At 42.1% G+C, this 14382-nt stretch overlaps 2 protein-coding genes across 3 annotated transcripts in view; both read left to right on the top strand.

The window, feature by feature from the left end:
• Positions 1-11460, top strand: part of LOC311631709 (inhibitor of carbonic anhydrase-like) — a 36304-nt gene extending 24844 nt beyond the window's left edge. For both annotated transcript variants that reach the window (XM_084902127.1, XM_084902126.1), the window contains exons 13-17: positions 1827-1968; positions 4065-4129; positions 4798-4982; positions 6641-6827; positions 11114-11460. In XM_084902127.1, the coding sequence (XP_084758253.1) occupies positions 1827-1968; positions 4065-4129; positions 4798-4982; positions 6641-6827; positions 11114-11148 (614 nt within the window). In that variant the 3' untranslated portion in view covers positions 11149-11460. The remainder of the gene's footprint in view (positions 1-1826; positions 1969-4064; positions 4130-4797; positions 4983-6640; positions 6828-11113) is intronic.
• Positions 8000-10388, top strand: LOC311631712 (plastin-3-like). Its single transcript, XM_084902132.1, is given in 4 exon segments — positions 8000-8452; positions 8455-9129; positions 9132-9259; positions 9261-10388. Coding segments are annotated over 4 exon segments (1905 nt in total). The 5' UTR covers positions 8000-8073; the 3' UTR covers positions 9984-10388.
• Positions 11461-14382: the final 2922 nt, after the last annotated feature.

Genomic DNA, 14382 nt, shown 5'->3' with positions numbered 1-14382 from the left:
GCACATAGATAAGTGTTTGCTGCTATTAATATTATGCCTATATGTTGATACTATCAAGTTTTTGTCCCTAGCACAGATCTCTCCTTGACCTCCAGGTCTGTATATATGAACCACCTCTTTGGCATTATCTGCTTAGATATCTCAGAAGCACATTAAGTTCAACATGCCCCAAACGGAATACTTCATCTCTGCCGAGCCTGGTCCTGCCCCTGAGCTGCCTAGCTCGGTGGAGGACCCCACAGTTCATCCACTTGTCCCAGCTGAGAACCTGGGAGCTGCCATCCTCTATGCACCCATCCATCACTAGTGATCTCAGTTTCTCTCCTCTCCACCTCCTTCCCTTCCCTTTGTGCTACTCTAGTCCAAGCTGCCCTCACCTTCCCTTGACCACTGCAGCAGCCTGCTGCATGCACCCACATCTGTTTTAAATTTTTTTTTATTGATTATGATATCATATAATTGTCCTCATCCCCCTATTCCCATCCCAAACCCCTCCCCACATATGCCCCTACTCCCCTGTTGTCCATGGCCACTGGCTAGGTCCATATGCATGCACACAAGTCCTTTGGTTGATCTCTTCCCCTTACCCCCACCCTCCTCTACTTTCCCTATGAGTTTTGAAAGTCTGATCACTGTTTCTCTTCCTCTGGGTCTGTTTTTGTTCATCAGCTCATCTGCTCTTGATTCCATCCACCCTGTTGCTAGACTGTTCTTTGCAAAAAGCAGATCTGACTATGTCCTGGCCAGGACTGTCTAAAGCCCTTCAGACGCTCCCCATTGCTCTAACAATAAAGAACAAATCTACACCAAATTGTAAGAGGTCACATATGGTCTGGTTCCCTGCCCCTCCCAGTCACTCTTGCTGGGGGTGGTCCAGGCCCAGAGACCTCCATTAAGCTCTCTAGGCAGTTTGCCCCTCACCCCAAACCTGCCCTAGATCTCTGCAGATGCTGCTTCCTTTGCCTTTTATTGGGTAATTCCTATTCATTCTTCATCTCTTGACTTGAGGCCTCTTTCTGACTCCCAGGTCTGCACAGGGTTCTTTTATATGTGACCTGTGGGATCATATTTTCCCCCCGGAGCAAGGGGAAAAACAAATTCACTGGGTGATTACTTGGGTTATGACTGCTGCCCCACAGAGTTGGGTTCAGGAGGGTAGGCCCTCACTGTGGTGCCCTGGAGCCCAGCACAGGGCTTGGTGTCTGGGCCTCTCAGGCCCCTTCTTAGACTTGGAGTCATGATGGCAGATCCTATAAAGAGGAGAGGGCAGCAGAGGTCAGAAAACTGTGGGACATGTTTTCCAATTTTGCCCACACTTAGGATTAAATCTATGCCTGCTCTTCCTAGGACACAGGAATGCATGACAGGATGGATTTTTGTGAGCTCACAGACCCTTGTTCCAACTTCAGCTAGTCCTCCCTCACTTCACTTCAGTTGCAACTTAAACATTTTTTTTCAGCTAAAGCTGGTTTGGCTCAGTGGTAGAGCGTTGGTCTGTGGACTGAAGGGTTCCAGGTTCGATTCCGGTCAAGGGCATGTACATTGGTTGTGGGCACATCCCCGGTAAGGGGTGTGCAAGAGGCAGCTGGTTGATGTTTCTCTCTCATCAACGTTTCTAGCTCTCTCTCTCTCTCCTTTCCTCTCTGTAAAAAAATCAATAAAATATATTTTAAAAAAATTTTTTCATAAGGTTTCTATTTTTAATAATATGATGCCAGATACCTGAATGTGTCTTTACATCATTCAGGCAATTCTAGGGACAAAAACCTGAGGCTTTCTTGCTAACACAGACGGGGAGAGCTGACCTCCTGTTTCCTCCTGCACAGATGAATTCTTCAGTCAAAGCTGTGCCCCTGGGTCTGATCCAAAGTCCAGTCTCTGTGCTCTGTGCGGTGATGACAGCAATGCAGCCTACAAGTGTGCTCCCAGAATCTACGAGAAATACTATGGCTCCAGTGGGGCACTCAGGTGAGTAGTGTCTGTGCACCACTAAGAACCAATAATTTTTAAATAAAATTATACAAAGGGAATGTTTTTCTAGATGTACAAAAAATCACATAGCAGTATATAATACTGTAATACTGTGATCCATATAGGCTGATTTATGTACAAGAATGACAAATAAACCAAAGGAAGATAATATACTTACAAGACAGATACACAAACATATTATTTTTGGTTCGTAACAAAGATGACTTTTCAAATCACTGGGGAAAGGCTGAACTTGAGAGATCAAATAAAATGAGTATGGCAAACTGGCTTCTGGATCTGGTGGCAGCAGATTCAATAGCCAGTTAGTCCTCTAAGCCAACTGGCAAGGGTCAGTGAGGGTGGTGTGAAGGGCTGTTGATGGTTCCTCTTAGCTGCTTGGATGAGAGGGGGAGAGAGACCCATTGCTGAGGGCTGTGTGGTTATCAGTGCAGGGCTTACTGTTTTCTAAAAGTAAAAGTATGAATGCTGATGATAAGAACTCAGTGAACAGAAAGGGAAAGGCTTCAATTATATAAAATGAAGAGGATAATCACAGCAGAAAGTGCCCGAGAATTGGGCTGGGATGGGAGCTCCTGGGAGGACACTTTTGTTGGAGGGCAGGAGAAGAGCACTGGAGATTAGGACTGGTAATTTGGCAGAAGGATGCTGAAAGAGAGCCCAGCAATAATTTCAGTGCTTCTCTTGGAAGTAGGAGCACATGCCGGAGTATGAGTGTTGGCAAGAGACAGAGGTTTCCGGGAAGTGGGAAACATTTTTGAAGCCATTGCTCTATAGAATGGGGAGGTGGTTGTCGTAAGCACTAGTTCTCACACGCAAGCACAAATCAGAATCTCCTCAAGGGGTTCTTAATACACAGATTGCTGGGCCCTATCCCCATAAGTTTCTGATCCAGTAGGTCTGGGGCCTGAGAATGTGCATTTCTAAATTTCCAGTTGGTACCAATGCTACTGGTCCCAGCTCAAGCTTTGAGAACAGCATTTCTGTTCTCCTTGCTCTATTCTTTGGTCTAGAATAGAGCAAGGAGAACAGAAATGGCTAAGTGAAGTTCATCATTGGGGAGGTCTCTGGTCTACCTCACTGCTGAGGTGCAGACACACCTGAGGCAGATGATCATATTCATTTGGGACTGGGGTTGTAGGAAGGGGGACTAAAGGAAAGAAACAGGGCAAGCGAGCTTAGGAAAACTGAATGGGAGTAATAACCCTAACCAAGTATAGAGAGACCTGATGTTAGGATAGAGAAAACTGGAGAGGTGCTCCTCATAATTAATAATTAATAGCAATTTACATTTGGCAATGTCATAAAACTGATGTTAATGTGAACATTTCTCTCTTTTTTAAAAATATATATTTTATTGATTTTGTACAGAGAGGAAGGGAGAGAGAGAGAGAGTTAGAAACATCAATGAGAAAGAGTCATCGATCAGCTGCCTCTTGCACACCCCCTACTGGGGATATGCCCGCAACCAAGGTACATGCCCTTGACCAGAATCGAACCCGGGACCCTTCAGTCCCCAAGCCGATGCTCTATCCATTGAGCCAAACCGATCCCGGCAATGTGAACATTTCTCATAAAGAATGCGCCTTAACCACAGGCAAACATTTTTCAGGGGATTAAGTGTGAACAAATATCTAGTGATGCACGTTAACTTTTATTAAGGCTGAGTAGACATATGGGTGTGATAATACTCCTTCAAAATCACATCTTCCATGCTGATTTTACTCTCTGATGTGAGCTTCTATTCAATCAGAGAGTCATTCTTGAATATCCCTGTTAATAGGAGAATATGAGTTTCTCCTCTGGAAAAACTGGTCAGCGTCCAAAATAAGGAGCATTAGAAACTAAATAAGCAGATTAAAAAAAAAACTAAAAAAAAAAAACCACACCACTATTTCATTTCTCCTCTAATTCCCAGGGACAGCTAGGCATTACAGTTGTCTGTGTGGAAGTGGTCAGTGTTAGATGTGCCAAGTGACCTGGGTGGAGGGGTGTGAGCCTCTCAGTGACCCCCTCCCAGGGTCTCCCTCCCCCTCCTGTTGGCCCTCCTCACTGACCTGGCCCTTGGTGTGCAGGTGTCTGGTTGAGAAGGGAGACGTGGCCTTCGTGGAGCACCCCACAGTCCTGCAGATCACTGACGGTACGTGCCCGCTCCATCCTTTCCTCCCTTGGAAAAACCTGAGTTTCTCATGGGAAATCACTCCCCATTCGGGCAGTCAAGAAAGTTTATTAAGTCATTAAGACTCTAGTGACTTTGGCCCTAACATTTTTCTACTTAGGGAATGAGAGAATTCTCCATGTCCAGTCAGACTTGACAGGGTTGGTTATCACACTGGCCTTGAATCCAACTGACAAACATGTGGAGGATGCAGCCCATCTGAGCACGTCTGGCTCTGTTGATTCATAGGCATCCTGACATATTCTGGATACAAGTTTTTAACAGTTATAGATATTCAAAATGTATTGTCCATTTATGAAAAATCTTGCCTTTGTACTTTCTTAATGATGTCTTTTTATGAACATTTTTTATCTTAATGTAGTTCAATGTATCAATCTTTTCCTTTCTAGTTAGTGCTTTTTCATGTCTGTTTAAGAACTCTTTGACTGTAACAGGGCTGTATAAGCACTAACCAGAAAGGTAATGAACTTAGGAGTTTATGAACATTTCTCTTCTGTTTTATTTTCAAAGCTTTATTGTTTCCCTGTGTCTCTGTGATTCTCTGAGTGGTGACATGGGTGGTTGGTCACATCTCCCAAGTGGGGCACCTTGATGAAAGCTACCAGTTGTCCTGGTTTCTCTCCCCCCAGGAAAAAACCCTGAAGACTGGGCTAAGGATCTAAAGCAGAAAGACTTTGAGTTGCTGTGCCTCGATGGCACCAGAAAGCCTGTGACCGAGGCTCAGAACTGCCACCTAGGCATAGTCCCAAATCAGGCTGTGGTCTCAAGAAAAGAGAAGGCAGATTTTGTTCGCAGAATGCTCTACAATCAACAGGTATGGCAACTGCATGCTCAGCTCACTTAGACTTGCACAGACACATCCCAGCCCAGTCTCACCTTCTTCCTTCCTGGACAGTGGAACTTGATTCTTGCAGTCCTTCCTCTATGAAAGGGAAGGCTGCTGGCTGTGTTCACTTCTTGCCCTGGGCCATCTGGGATAGCACAATGGATTGGAAAAGCCTCAGACATGTGGCCATCTGAAGTGTCTCACCAAGACTCATTCATCTTTCTGAGCAGAGTTATGGTACCGCTTGGGCTTGTTCTGTCACAGACGTAAGGGAGTTAGCTGAGTACCCTTCACACTAGGCTGAGTCATATGGGGAAAAAGCAGAATGGAGGTTACTCTATCTGATCTAGGTAGATCTCAATGTGTTTCCTGAACCTGGCAAGCTGAATACTGTTTTAGGATTCATGAAAGTTATAAAGCCAACGTTTAGATAATTTATGACCTTTACAGGTAGCTCAAAAGGGCTGATCCTATTGAGTAGAGGGCATGCATAAATCAAGGGATCTTAGGGAAAATTCAGAGCCTTGTCAAATAATCCATGTCTTGGCACATGCTGCCCACACATTCCAGCTAAAGGACAACTCAGGGAGAGCTGGCAAAACCAGAGGCTCTTGGTCACAGACTTTTGAAAGGATGGGGTCCCATACAGGGTAAGCTGCTACCTTGGTTATAAGGGAAGTGGACAAAGGAAGAGGGGAGAAGAAGTAAGATGGAAATGGGGCAGATACAGAGAATAGAAGAGGCAAAGTAGCAAGGGTTCCAGGAAGCAGCAAGACATACATTTCCCTAAGCGGTTTTGTTCAGTGGATAGAGCGTCGGCTTATAGACTAAGCAGGGGTCCTCAAACTTTTTAAAGTGGGGGCCAGATCACGGTCCCTCAGAGAGCTGGAGGGCCGGACTATATGAACTACTAATTCCTACTGTAACACCTCGGCTGCGCTCACTGCCCAAAAAACCTGGCGGGCAGGATCAGACTCCTCTGAGGGCCACATGTGGCCCGCGGGCCGTAGCTTGAAGACCCCTGGACTAAAGGGTCCCAGGTTTGATTCTGGTCAAGGGCATGTACCTTAGTTGCGGGCATATCCCTAATGGGAGGTGTGCAGGAGGCAGCTGATTGATATTTCTCTCTCATCAATGCTTATAACTCTCTATCCTTCTCCTTTCCTCTCTGTAAAAAAATCAATAATATATATATATATATATATATATATATATATATATATATATGTATTTTTTTTTTTTTTAAAGACATATAAGTATGACCCAGGAAGTTGAAAACACCAATGACCAGTGGAATAGTGATACAGTGGCAAACTTGGAGCCCTTTCTACTTAGCACTTGGTTAACATACATCATCTCACTATTTAGTGCTATTTCCATTTACAAAGGAGTTAACTGATGTTTAATAAGCTCAGTAAAGAATTGCCCTAAGGTCACATGACAAGGAAAAGCTAGGGCCAGGATTTGAATCCAGAGGCCATGCTTTTTGCCATTTTCCTATGGTGCCTCCAAAAGGGTTGCTGTGTTCCAGGTTTCCTAGGGGCTGGAGTAGAGCAGTCCAGGAGACTCAGGTCTTTTGAGGCAGAATACACAACCCTGTGCTCTCTGGCACTGCCAGTCACTCACTGTCTGTCTGTCTGTCCTAGGAGCTCTTTGGAAGAAATGGGTTTGAGTATATGATGTTCCAGTTGTTCAAATCTTCAACCAAGGACCTGCTCTTCAGTGATGACACGGAATGTTTGGCTAACCTTCAGGACAAAACAACTTATCAAAAGTACTTAGGACCAGAGTACCTTACAACCGTTGCTAATGTGAGGCAATGCTTACCCTCTGGTGAGTAGAACACTGAGGAGCAATCATGTCGGGGGCCAGATAAACATGTAAGGACATCGCTGCTGAGCCCTGGGTAGGTATAATAGGAGTGCAAAGATTCAGAGGGCTTGCTCCTGGCCCTGCAGGAGGATTCAGACTCACCAATGAGGTGACTCAGTTAGAACAATATGAGACATTAGCTAAAAAAAGGCCAAAGCATTTGAAGGAGACAGAGCATGCAAGAGAACTTGTGATCATTTGGAAATTGCATATATATATATATATATATATATATATATATATATATAATTTTTTTGCTAAAAAAATAAAAATCTATTTAAGCACTTCAAATGTAGGGAGAAGGTTGGAGATGACACGTATATATCACTCAAGAGGACCAATTTTCAAAGATTTTAAGTAAAATGTAAAAAATAGTAATAGAAACAAAAAATATAGCCGAAACCGGTTTGGCTCAGTGGTAGAGCGTCGATCTGCGGACTGAAAGGTCCCAGGTTCGATTCCGGTCAAGGGCATGTACTTGGTTGCAGGCACATCCCCGGTAGGAGGTGTGCAAGAGGCAGCTGGTCAATGTTTCTCTCTCGTCGCCGTTTCTAGCTCTTTATCCCTCTCTCCTCCTCTCTGTAAAAAATAAATAAAATAAACTATATATATATATATATTTTTTTTAAATATATTTTTTATTGATTTTTTACAGAGAGGAAGGGAGAGAGATAGAGAGCTAGAAACGTCGATGAGAGAGAAACATCGACCAGCTGCCTCCTGCACACCCCCCACTGGGGATGTGCCCGCAACCAAGGTACATGCCCTTGACCGGAATCGAACCTGGGACCTTTCAGTCCGCAGACCGACGCTCTACCACTGAGCCAAACCGGTTTCGGTATATATATATATATATATATATATATATATATATATATATATATATATATATATATATATTAACACGATAGTGGATCCTTTCTATCTCTAATGGCATAGATGCCTCAAAAAGAAGTTGGTGCCCTTACCCGCCTCGGGTGACCTTGAGGGTTCGCGCCGTCCCTGGGCGCTTAGGGGTACCGCGTCCCCTGGAGGGGACTAGGCTCCTGTGGCCCGGCGCCCTGTTCACCTGCTTCCCCTGCCCTTAGCGAAAGCTTTGTTATCACACCGCATCTCCCTATGAATCCTGAGACCACTCAGAAAAGTGTTTTTACCCAATTTACTGAGAAGTTGTGACATCTTAACATCACAGGATTTCTTTAAATAGATGAGATGGCTACCACTCAGAGTTCCAAAGATGAGCTTGAAAAACTCAGAGGCCTTTGCAAAAGTTGATCTCAACAGCAATGGATTTATTTGCGACTATGAACTTCATGAGCTTTTCAAGGAAGCTAGTATGCCATTACCGGGATATAAAGTGAGAGAACTTATTCAAAAACTCATGCTGGATGGTGACAGAAATAAAGATGGAAAGATAAGTTTTGATGAATTTGTTTATATTTTCCAAGAGGTGAAAAGCAGTGATATTGCTAAAACCTTCCGCAAAGCCATCAACCGGAAAGAAGGGATTTGCGCTCTGGGAGGAACATCAGAGCTCTCTAGTGAAGGAACACAGCATTCTTACTCAGAGGAAGAAAAATATGCTTTTCTTGGATAAACAAAGCTTTGGAAAATGATCCTGATGGCCGACATGTTATACCAATGAACCCAAATACTGATGACCTGTTCAAAGCTGTTGGTGATGGAATTGTGCTTTGTAAAATGATCAACCTTTCAGTTCCTGATACAATTGATAAAAAAGCAATTAAGAAGAAACTTACACCCTTTATCATTCAGGAAAACTTGAACTTGGCACTGAACTCTGCTTCTGCCATTGGGTGTCATGTTGTGAACATTGGTGCAGAGGATTTGCGGGCTGGGAAATGTCATCTAGTTTTGGGACCGCTTTGGCAAATCATTAAGATTGGTTTGTTCGCTGACATTGAATTAAGCAGGAATGAAGCCTTGGCTCCTTTACTTCGAGATGGTGAGACTTTGGAGGAGCTTATGAAATTGTCTCCAGAAGAGCTTCTGCTTAGATGGGCAAACTTTCATTTGGAAAACTCAGGCTGGCAGAAAATCAACAACTTTAGTGCTGACATCAAGGATTCCAAAGCCTATTTCCATCTTCTCAATCAAACTGCACCTAAAGGACAAAAGGAAGGTGAACCACGGATAGACATTAACATGTCAGGTTTCAATGAAACCGATGATTTGAAGAGAGCTGAGAGTATGCTTCAACAAGCAGACAAATTAGGTTGCAGACAGTTTGTTACCCCTGCTGATGTGGAAGTCCCAAACTGAACTTAGCCTTTGTGGCTAACATGTTTAATAAGTATCCAGCACTAACTAAGCCAGAGAACCAGGATATTGACTGGACTCTACTAACTAAGCCAGAGAACCAGGATATTGACTGAACTATTAGAAGGAGAAACTCGTGAAGAAAGAACCTTCCGTAACTGGATGAACTCTCTTGGTGTTAATCCCCATGTAAACCATCTGTATGCCGACCTGCAAGATGCCCTGGTAATCTTACAGTTGTATGAGCAAATTAAAGTTCCTGTTGACTGGAGTAAGGTTAATAAACCTCCATACCCAAAACTTGGAGCCAACATGAAAAAGCTAGAAAACTGTAACTATGCTGTTGAATTAGGGAAGCATCCTGCCAAATTCTCCCTTGTTGGCATTGGAGGGCAAGACCGGAATGATGGGAACCAAACCTTGACTTTAGCTTTGATCCGGCAGCTGATGAAAAGATATACCCTCAATGTCCTGGAAGATCTTGGAGATTGTCAGAAAGCTAATGATGACATCATTGTAAGTTGGGCCAACAAAACATTGAGTGAAACTGGCAAATCAACTTCCATTCGGAGTTTTAAGGACAAGACAATCAGCTCCAGTATGGCAGTTGTGGATGTAATTGATGCCATCCAGCCAGGCTGCATAAATTATGACCTTGTTAAGAGTGGCAATCTAACAGAAGATGACAAGCACAATAATGCCAAGTATGCCATGTCAATGGCTAGAAGAATTGGAGCCAGGGTGTACGCTCTTCCTGAAGACCTTGTGGAAGTAAAGCCCAAGATGGTCATGACCGTGTTTGCATGCTTGATGGGCGGAGGGATGAAGAGAGTGTAAAATAACCCATTTGAATAAAAACAGCTTTGCTCCCAGGTGTATGATTAGCAAGTCAGCTATTTCCAGATGAAATGCTCATGGCTTAAGGAACTGTTGGTCATTTAAAGGACTTTTCATTTTGATTAAGAAGACTAGCTCCTCATGAGAGCCCTCAGGGGAAAGAGTTTTCATAAAAATAAGTCCTCTTTCCCATAGTCCTAGTTGGCTTGATCGGCACACCTGAAATGTGCTCATAGCCAAATCATTTACTCTCTTTCTACATTGCTGCCTTTGACATTCCCCCTTGTTATATATTATTTCTTTCTGTATATCTTTTTCCCTCTTAGAATGTCCACCTCTTCAGACTTGCTTAGATGATTGGATATGACTATTATTAGACAATAATTTTGCTTTCCATCTGGTATGCTAGTTCTTAATCAAGAAGTAAAAAACATACATTATAGGTAGAGGAAAATGTATCTTAAATTTGCATCTTCTCCCTCACAACCAAGCTGTAAACAGTTGACATATATTTTGTCCTAAAACACTTGGTTCAATTTCGGCTTATTTGTTTTAAAACCTGTATCATCTAACTCTTTCTTTAGATTTAAAATGCTGTTGAATATGACACTTTTGAGGAGAGAGTATGCTCAGAACTTAGGTAGGATGCAGTAGGCCAGGTATGCTAAGTGTACAATAGATTTTCTAATTTTACACCTAAGACAAGGAGATGTGGTCACTAAAACATAAAAATATATGTAGGACTTACGTACTCTTGCTTGTCAGGCTGTTTGCTATAGTTTCCAAGATTATAATGTTACTCTTACTCTGAAAAATTATGTAATCTGATAGCAATGTATTAGTTCAAATAAAGGCATTTACATAATAAAAAAAAGTTGGAGAAATAAAATTAGAGCTTGGATAACCCAATTATTGGAAGTGTACTGAATTTTTGTTGAATTATTTCATGTATTGTAGATAATGAGAGCAGGAAAGGAAGGACAATGTAGGTGGTTAAGGATAGTACTGGCATTACTGAGGGGAGAGTAATCTTTACTGCCTACTATTTGCTTTTAGAAAATAAGAACAGAATTGTGTTGAGTAAGTACAGGCAGTACCTGAAGGTCTTTCTCTCATGTTGTGCTCCACAGAACTTATCGACGCCTGCACCTTCCCTGGAAGTTAAAAAGTGATCAAAGTGGGCAACTGCAGAGATGCTCAGAGCCTGCAGATCTGATGGGGCCACATTCACCATTGTCTATATGTGGGTCTGTATTAACATCTTTATAATTATGTGCTATACCTGATGCAAAAAATTAAAATGAATAAAAAATATTGCCTTCTCAGAAAACTTCCTTAAATGTTCTCACATTTTTTGGAGGGGAGAAGACTATTTCTTTGTACTAGCCCTGTGCTTCTGATTTTAAATTGTACCCTTCCTACTTTTTGATTATGTTACCCAAGAGTCAAGTCATTTAAATAGAATTTATGGAACAAATCTGTCCGAAGGGAGTCTGCGTGGTGATTATGCATCAATTTGTATAGTATCAAGTACTTACATAATAAAAAGAAAGGATAAGGAAAGTGTTTATTTTTAAAATGTTTTTAACATTTAAATTTTACAATGTCAAGTGGAATCAAACTCCTGATTGAGATTAATTGAAATATATTAAAAGGATTGCAAGAATCTAATCCTACTACCCTTTTATGGTCAATTTCCTGAAGATGTGATTTATGCTCAGTTTCTTATAGGAGATTTTGCCATAGCTATCTATAAATATATAAAAGCCTACTACGTACATTGTCCCTGGAGAATTCGACTGGGAGTTTGACTGCTCCCGTGTCCTGACCATCAGGGTGTGTTGTGGAACAAAGGAAGGCCCTGCGGGCAGCTGGGGAAGGGAGGCACCTGCCAGCAGCCAGAAGCAAGGCCCCGTCCTGATCGGCCCTGATCACCAGCCTGGCCAAGGGATAAGTTTCATGCACTGGGTCTCTAGTTATTATAATTCTAGCTTATGGCAGTGTCTCAATGAATGTGTGGAGTGGGAAACTAAGTTATATATTGTTAAATGTCAGTTTTATGGGTATAAACTTTTGCCTATAAAAGAGTAACCAGCATAGGACTTGCCCTCTTTCTATTAACAACTAAGAAACTGGACAAAAATATACAAAACAACTGTCTTCAAACTGTTGGACAATAACAGTGTAGGAATATGATTCCTGAAAGAAGGGAAGGAAAAGAGGTGAGTAGAATGCTGACTCTACTTTTTGCCTAGAAGAAATTTCTAGATCACAACACAGAGAGGGGGAACCCAAGAGAGCCCATTGCATTGAGTTGAGGAAGCAGAGACAGGAGTTTGAGGAAGCCACATTGACTGGAATTTATATACAAAAGAGATCTGATAGCAGTCTCCTTGAGTCTTTGGTGAAATACTAATTTCCATATTTGTAATGAAATTGAAGTTAATCAAATCAGGCAAAGAATAACTCTGAGAAACCTATATCCTGAACAATTCTCAAGGCTTCCCAACCAGAATAAAGTAACCTCATCGAAAACCTAAGGATTTCACTGGAGGTCATGCCTTGGATATGAGTCTAAAATTCTGTATTTTAAGGGCTGCTATATAACTGCTCTTTCTAAGAGTAAAACTAGTCTTGGTAAGATCAAGCCAATCTGCAAGTAACTTAACTGCCTTCTAAAATAAACCTCAATACTCATTAGAGCAGTGGTTCTCAACCTTTCTAATGCCACAACCCTTTAATACAGTTCCTCATGTTGTGGTGACCCCAACAATAAAATTATTTTCGTTGCTACTTCATAACTAATTTTGATACTGTTAGGAATCATAATGTAAATATCTGTGTTTTCTGATGGTCTTAGGCTCTATAGCAGAGGTTCTCAACCTGTGGGTCTTGACCCACAGGTTGAGAACCACTAGCAGGGTTGGGAAACCATAAAAATACTAGAAGAATCCACAGGTAGCAAAATTTCAGACATGCCAAAAGACCTTCTTCACTGATACTGCCTTAGGGCAATGGAAGATAACACAAGCTGATAAAACTATTCTACTGATTTCCCTCTTTTACCTTTTGTGCTCTTTTTATCATTCATTTTACTTCTACATGTTAGAAACTCCATAATACATATTATTTTTACATCAAGTAATCATCTAAAGAAATTTAAAAATGAAAAAGAGAAAAAAGGTTTACCCACATGTTTACTGTTTCTGGCTCTCTTCATACCTTTGTGTAGGTTACATATTTTAGGTGTTCTGTGGGCATATTTTTCTAGCATGCTTTCATAGTCTATAGTAGGGGTGTCGAACTCAATCAGAGAAGGGGCCAAAATCTAAAATCCAGCCTAAATCGCGGGCTGAATGGTTTACTGAACAGTCATAAACTGACAATGTCATAAACTGACAGCGGAGTGCAGTGATGACAGCGCGGTGCGGGCCACATTGCAAGGCCTGGCGGGCTGGATTTGGCCCGCGGGCCTTGTGTTTGACATATGTGGTCTATAGAGTAATTTCTCCCCTTATTTAATATTTTCTTATAATATTTGTATGGTGTTTGACCACGGGACTTTTCTGTTGCCCAATTTTAGGTGAATTTTGTTTTCCTGAACTTTTAGAATAAGGTTATTTTTACTCAAAAACATAGTAGCTTGCTTTTTAGGGTTTTTTGATTTTATTCTTCTTGTCCATTTTGGTATAGACCTTCTTTTTACTTCATCCTTGTTGTCCGTTTCCTTAACAATTTTGATTTCACTTCTAAATAGCGTCTCCTGCTTCAGATTGCTTCAGTTCCTTTAGTACTTTTTGGGAAAGGTATTTTCACATCTAGTCGTAGGTCATTTCCTTGCAGGCTTCCCCCAGAAAGTCACAGGCATGCTTATCCTTTACACTGGGGTTCTAGGAACATGATCTCCTGGAATTTCACCTGCTAAAAAGCCCTTAAGGCTCTGTTGGCCAAAACCTTGGAGAGCCAAATGTAAGTCTTGAGTGACATAGACTGATCCAACAGGACCTTTCTCTGGTGCTGGGGAAGAGCTGTCAAGTACCCTACCTCCACTTCCTTTCAATTCTAAGAACTTGGAAAGTAGACTAGAGCAGATAATTAATGGTTAGCATTCCAACATATTTGAGATATTAATGGACCCCTTTTGAGGACTGATAAAAGCCTGGGGCTCTCACCCTGGTATCTCTCTCTCTCTCTCTCCCTCTCCCCCCCCCCCCCCCCTTCTTTCTCTCTCTCTCTCTCTCACACACACACACACACACACACACACACACACACACTACTTGGTGTATAATTTTTATGCATTCATATCTCCAGTCCAGTGACTCTGTAGCCTTATACCACGTGCCACTGGGGACAGAGGCTAGTTAACCTGTTTTTAGCAGATTCTAGCCCATGGGAC

The sequence above is a fragment of the Pipistrellus hanaki genome (assembly GCF_964339955.1).
Source record: "Pipistrellus hanaki genome assembly, chromosome: 13".
NCBI classification, from domain to species: Eukaryota; Metazoa; Chordata; class Mammalia; order Chiroptera; family Vespertilionidae; genus Pipistrellus; species Pipistrellus hanaki.
Note: the sequence above shows the minus strand (reverse complement) of the source record. Positions and strands in the feature narration are given on the sequence as shown.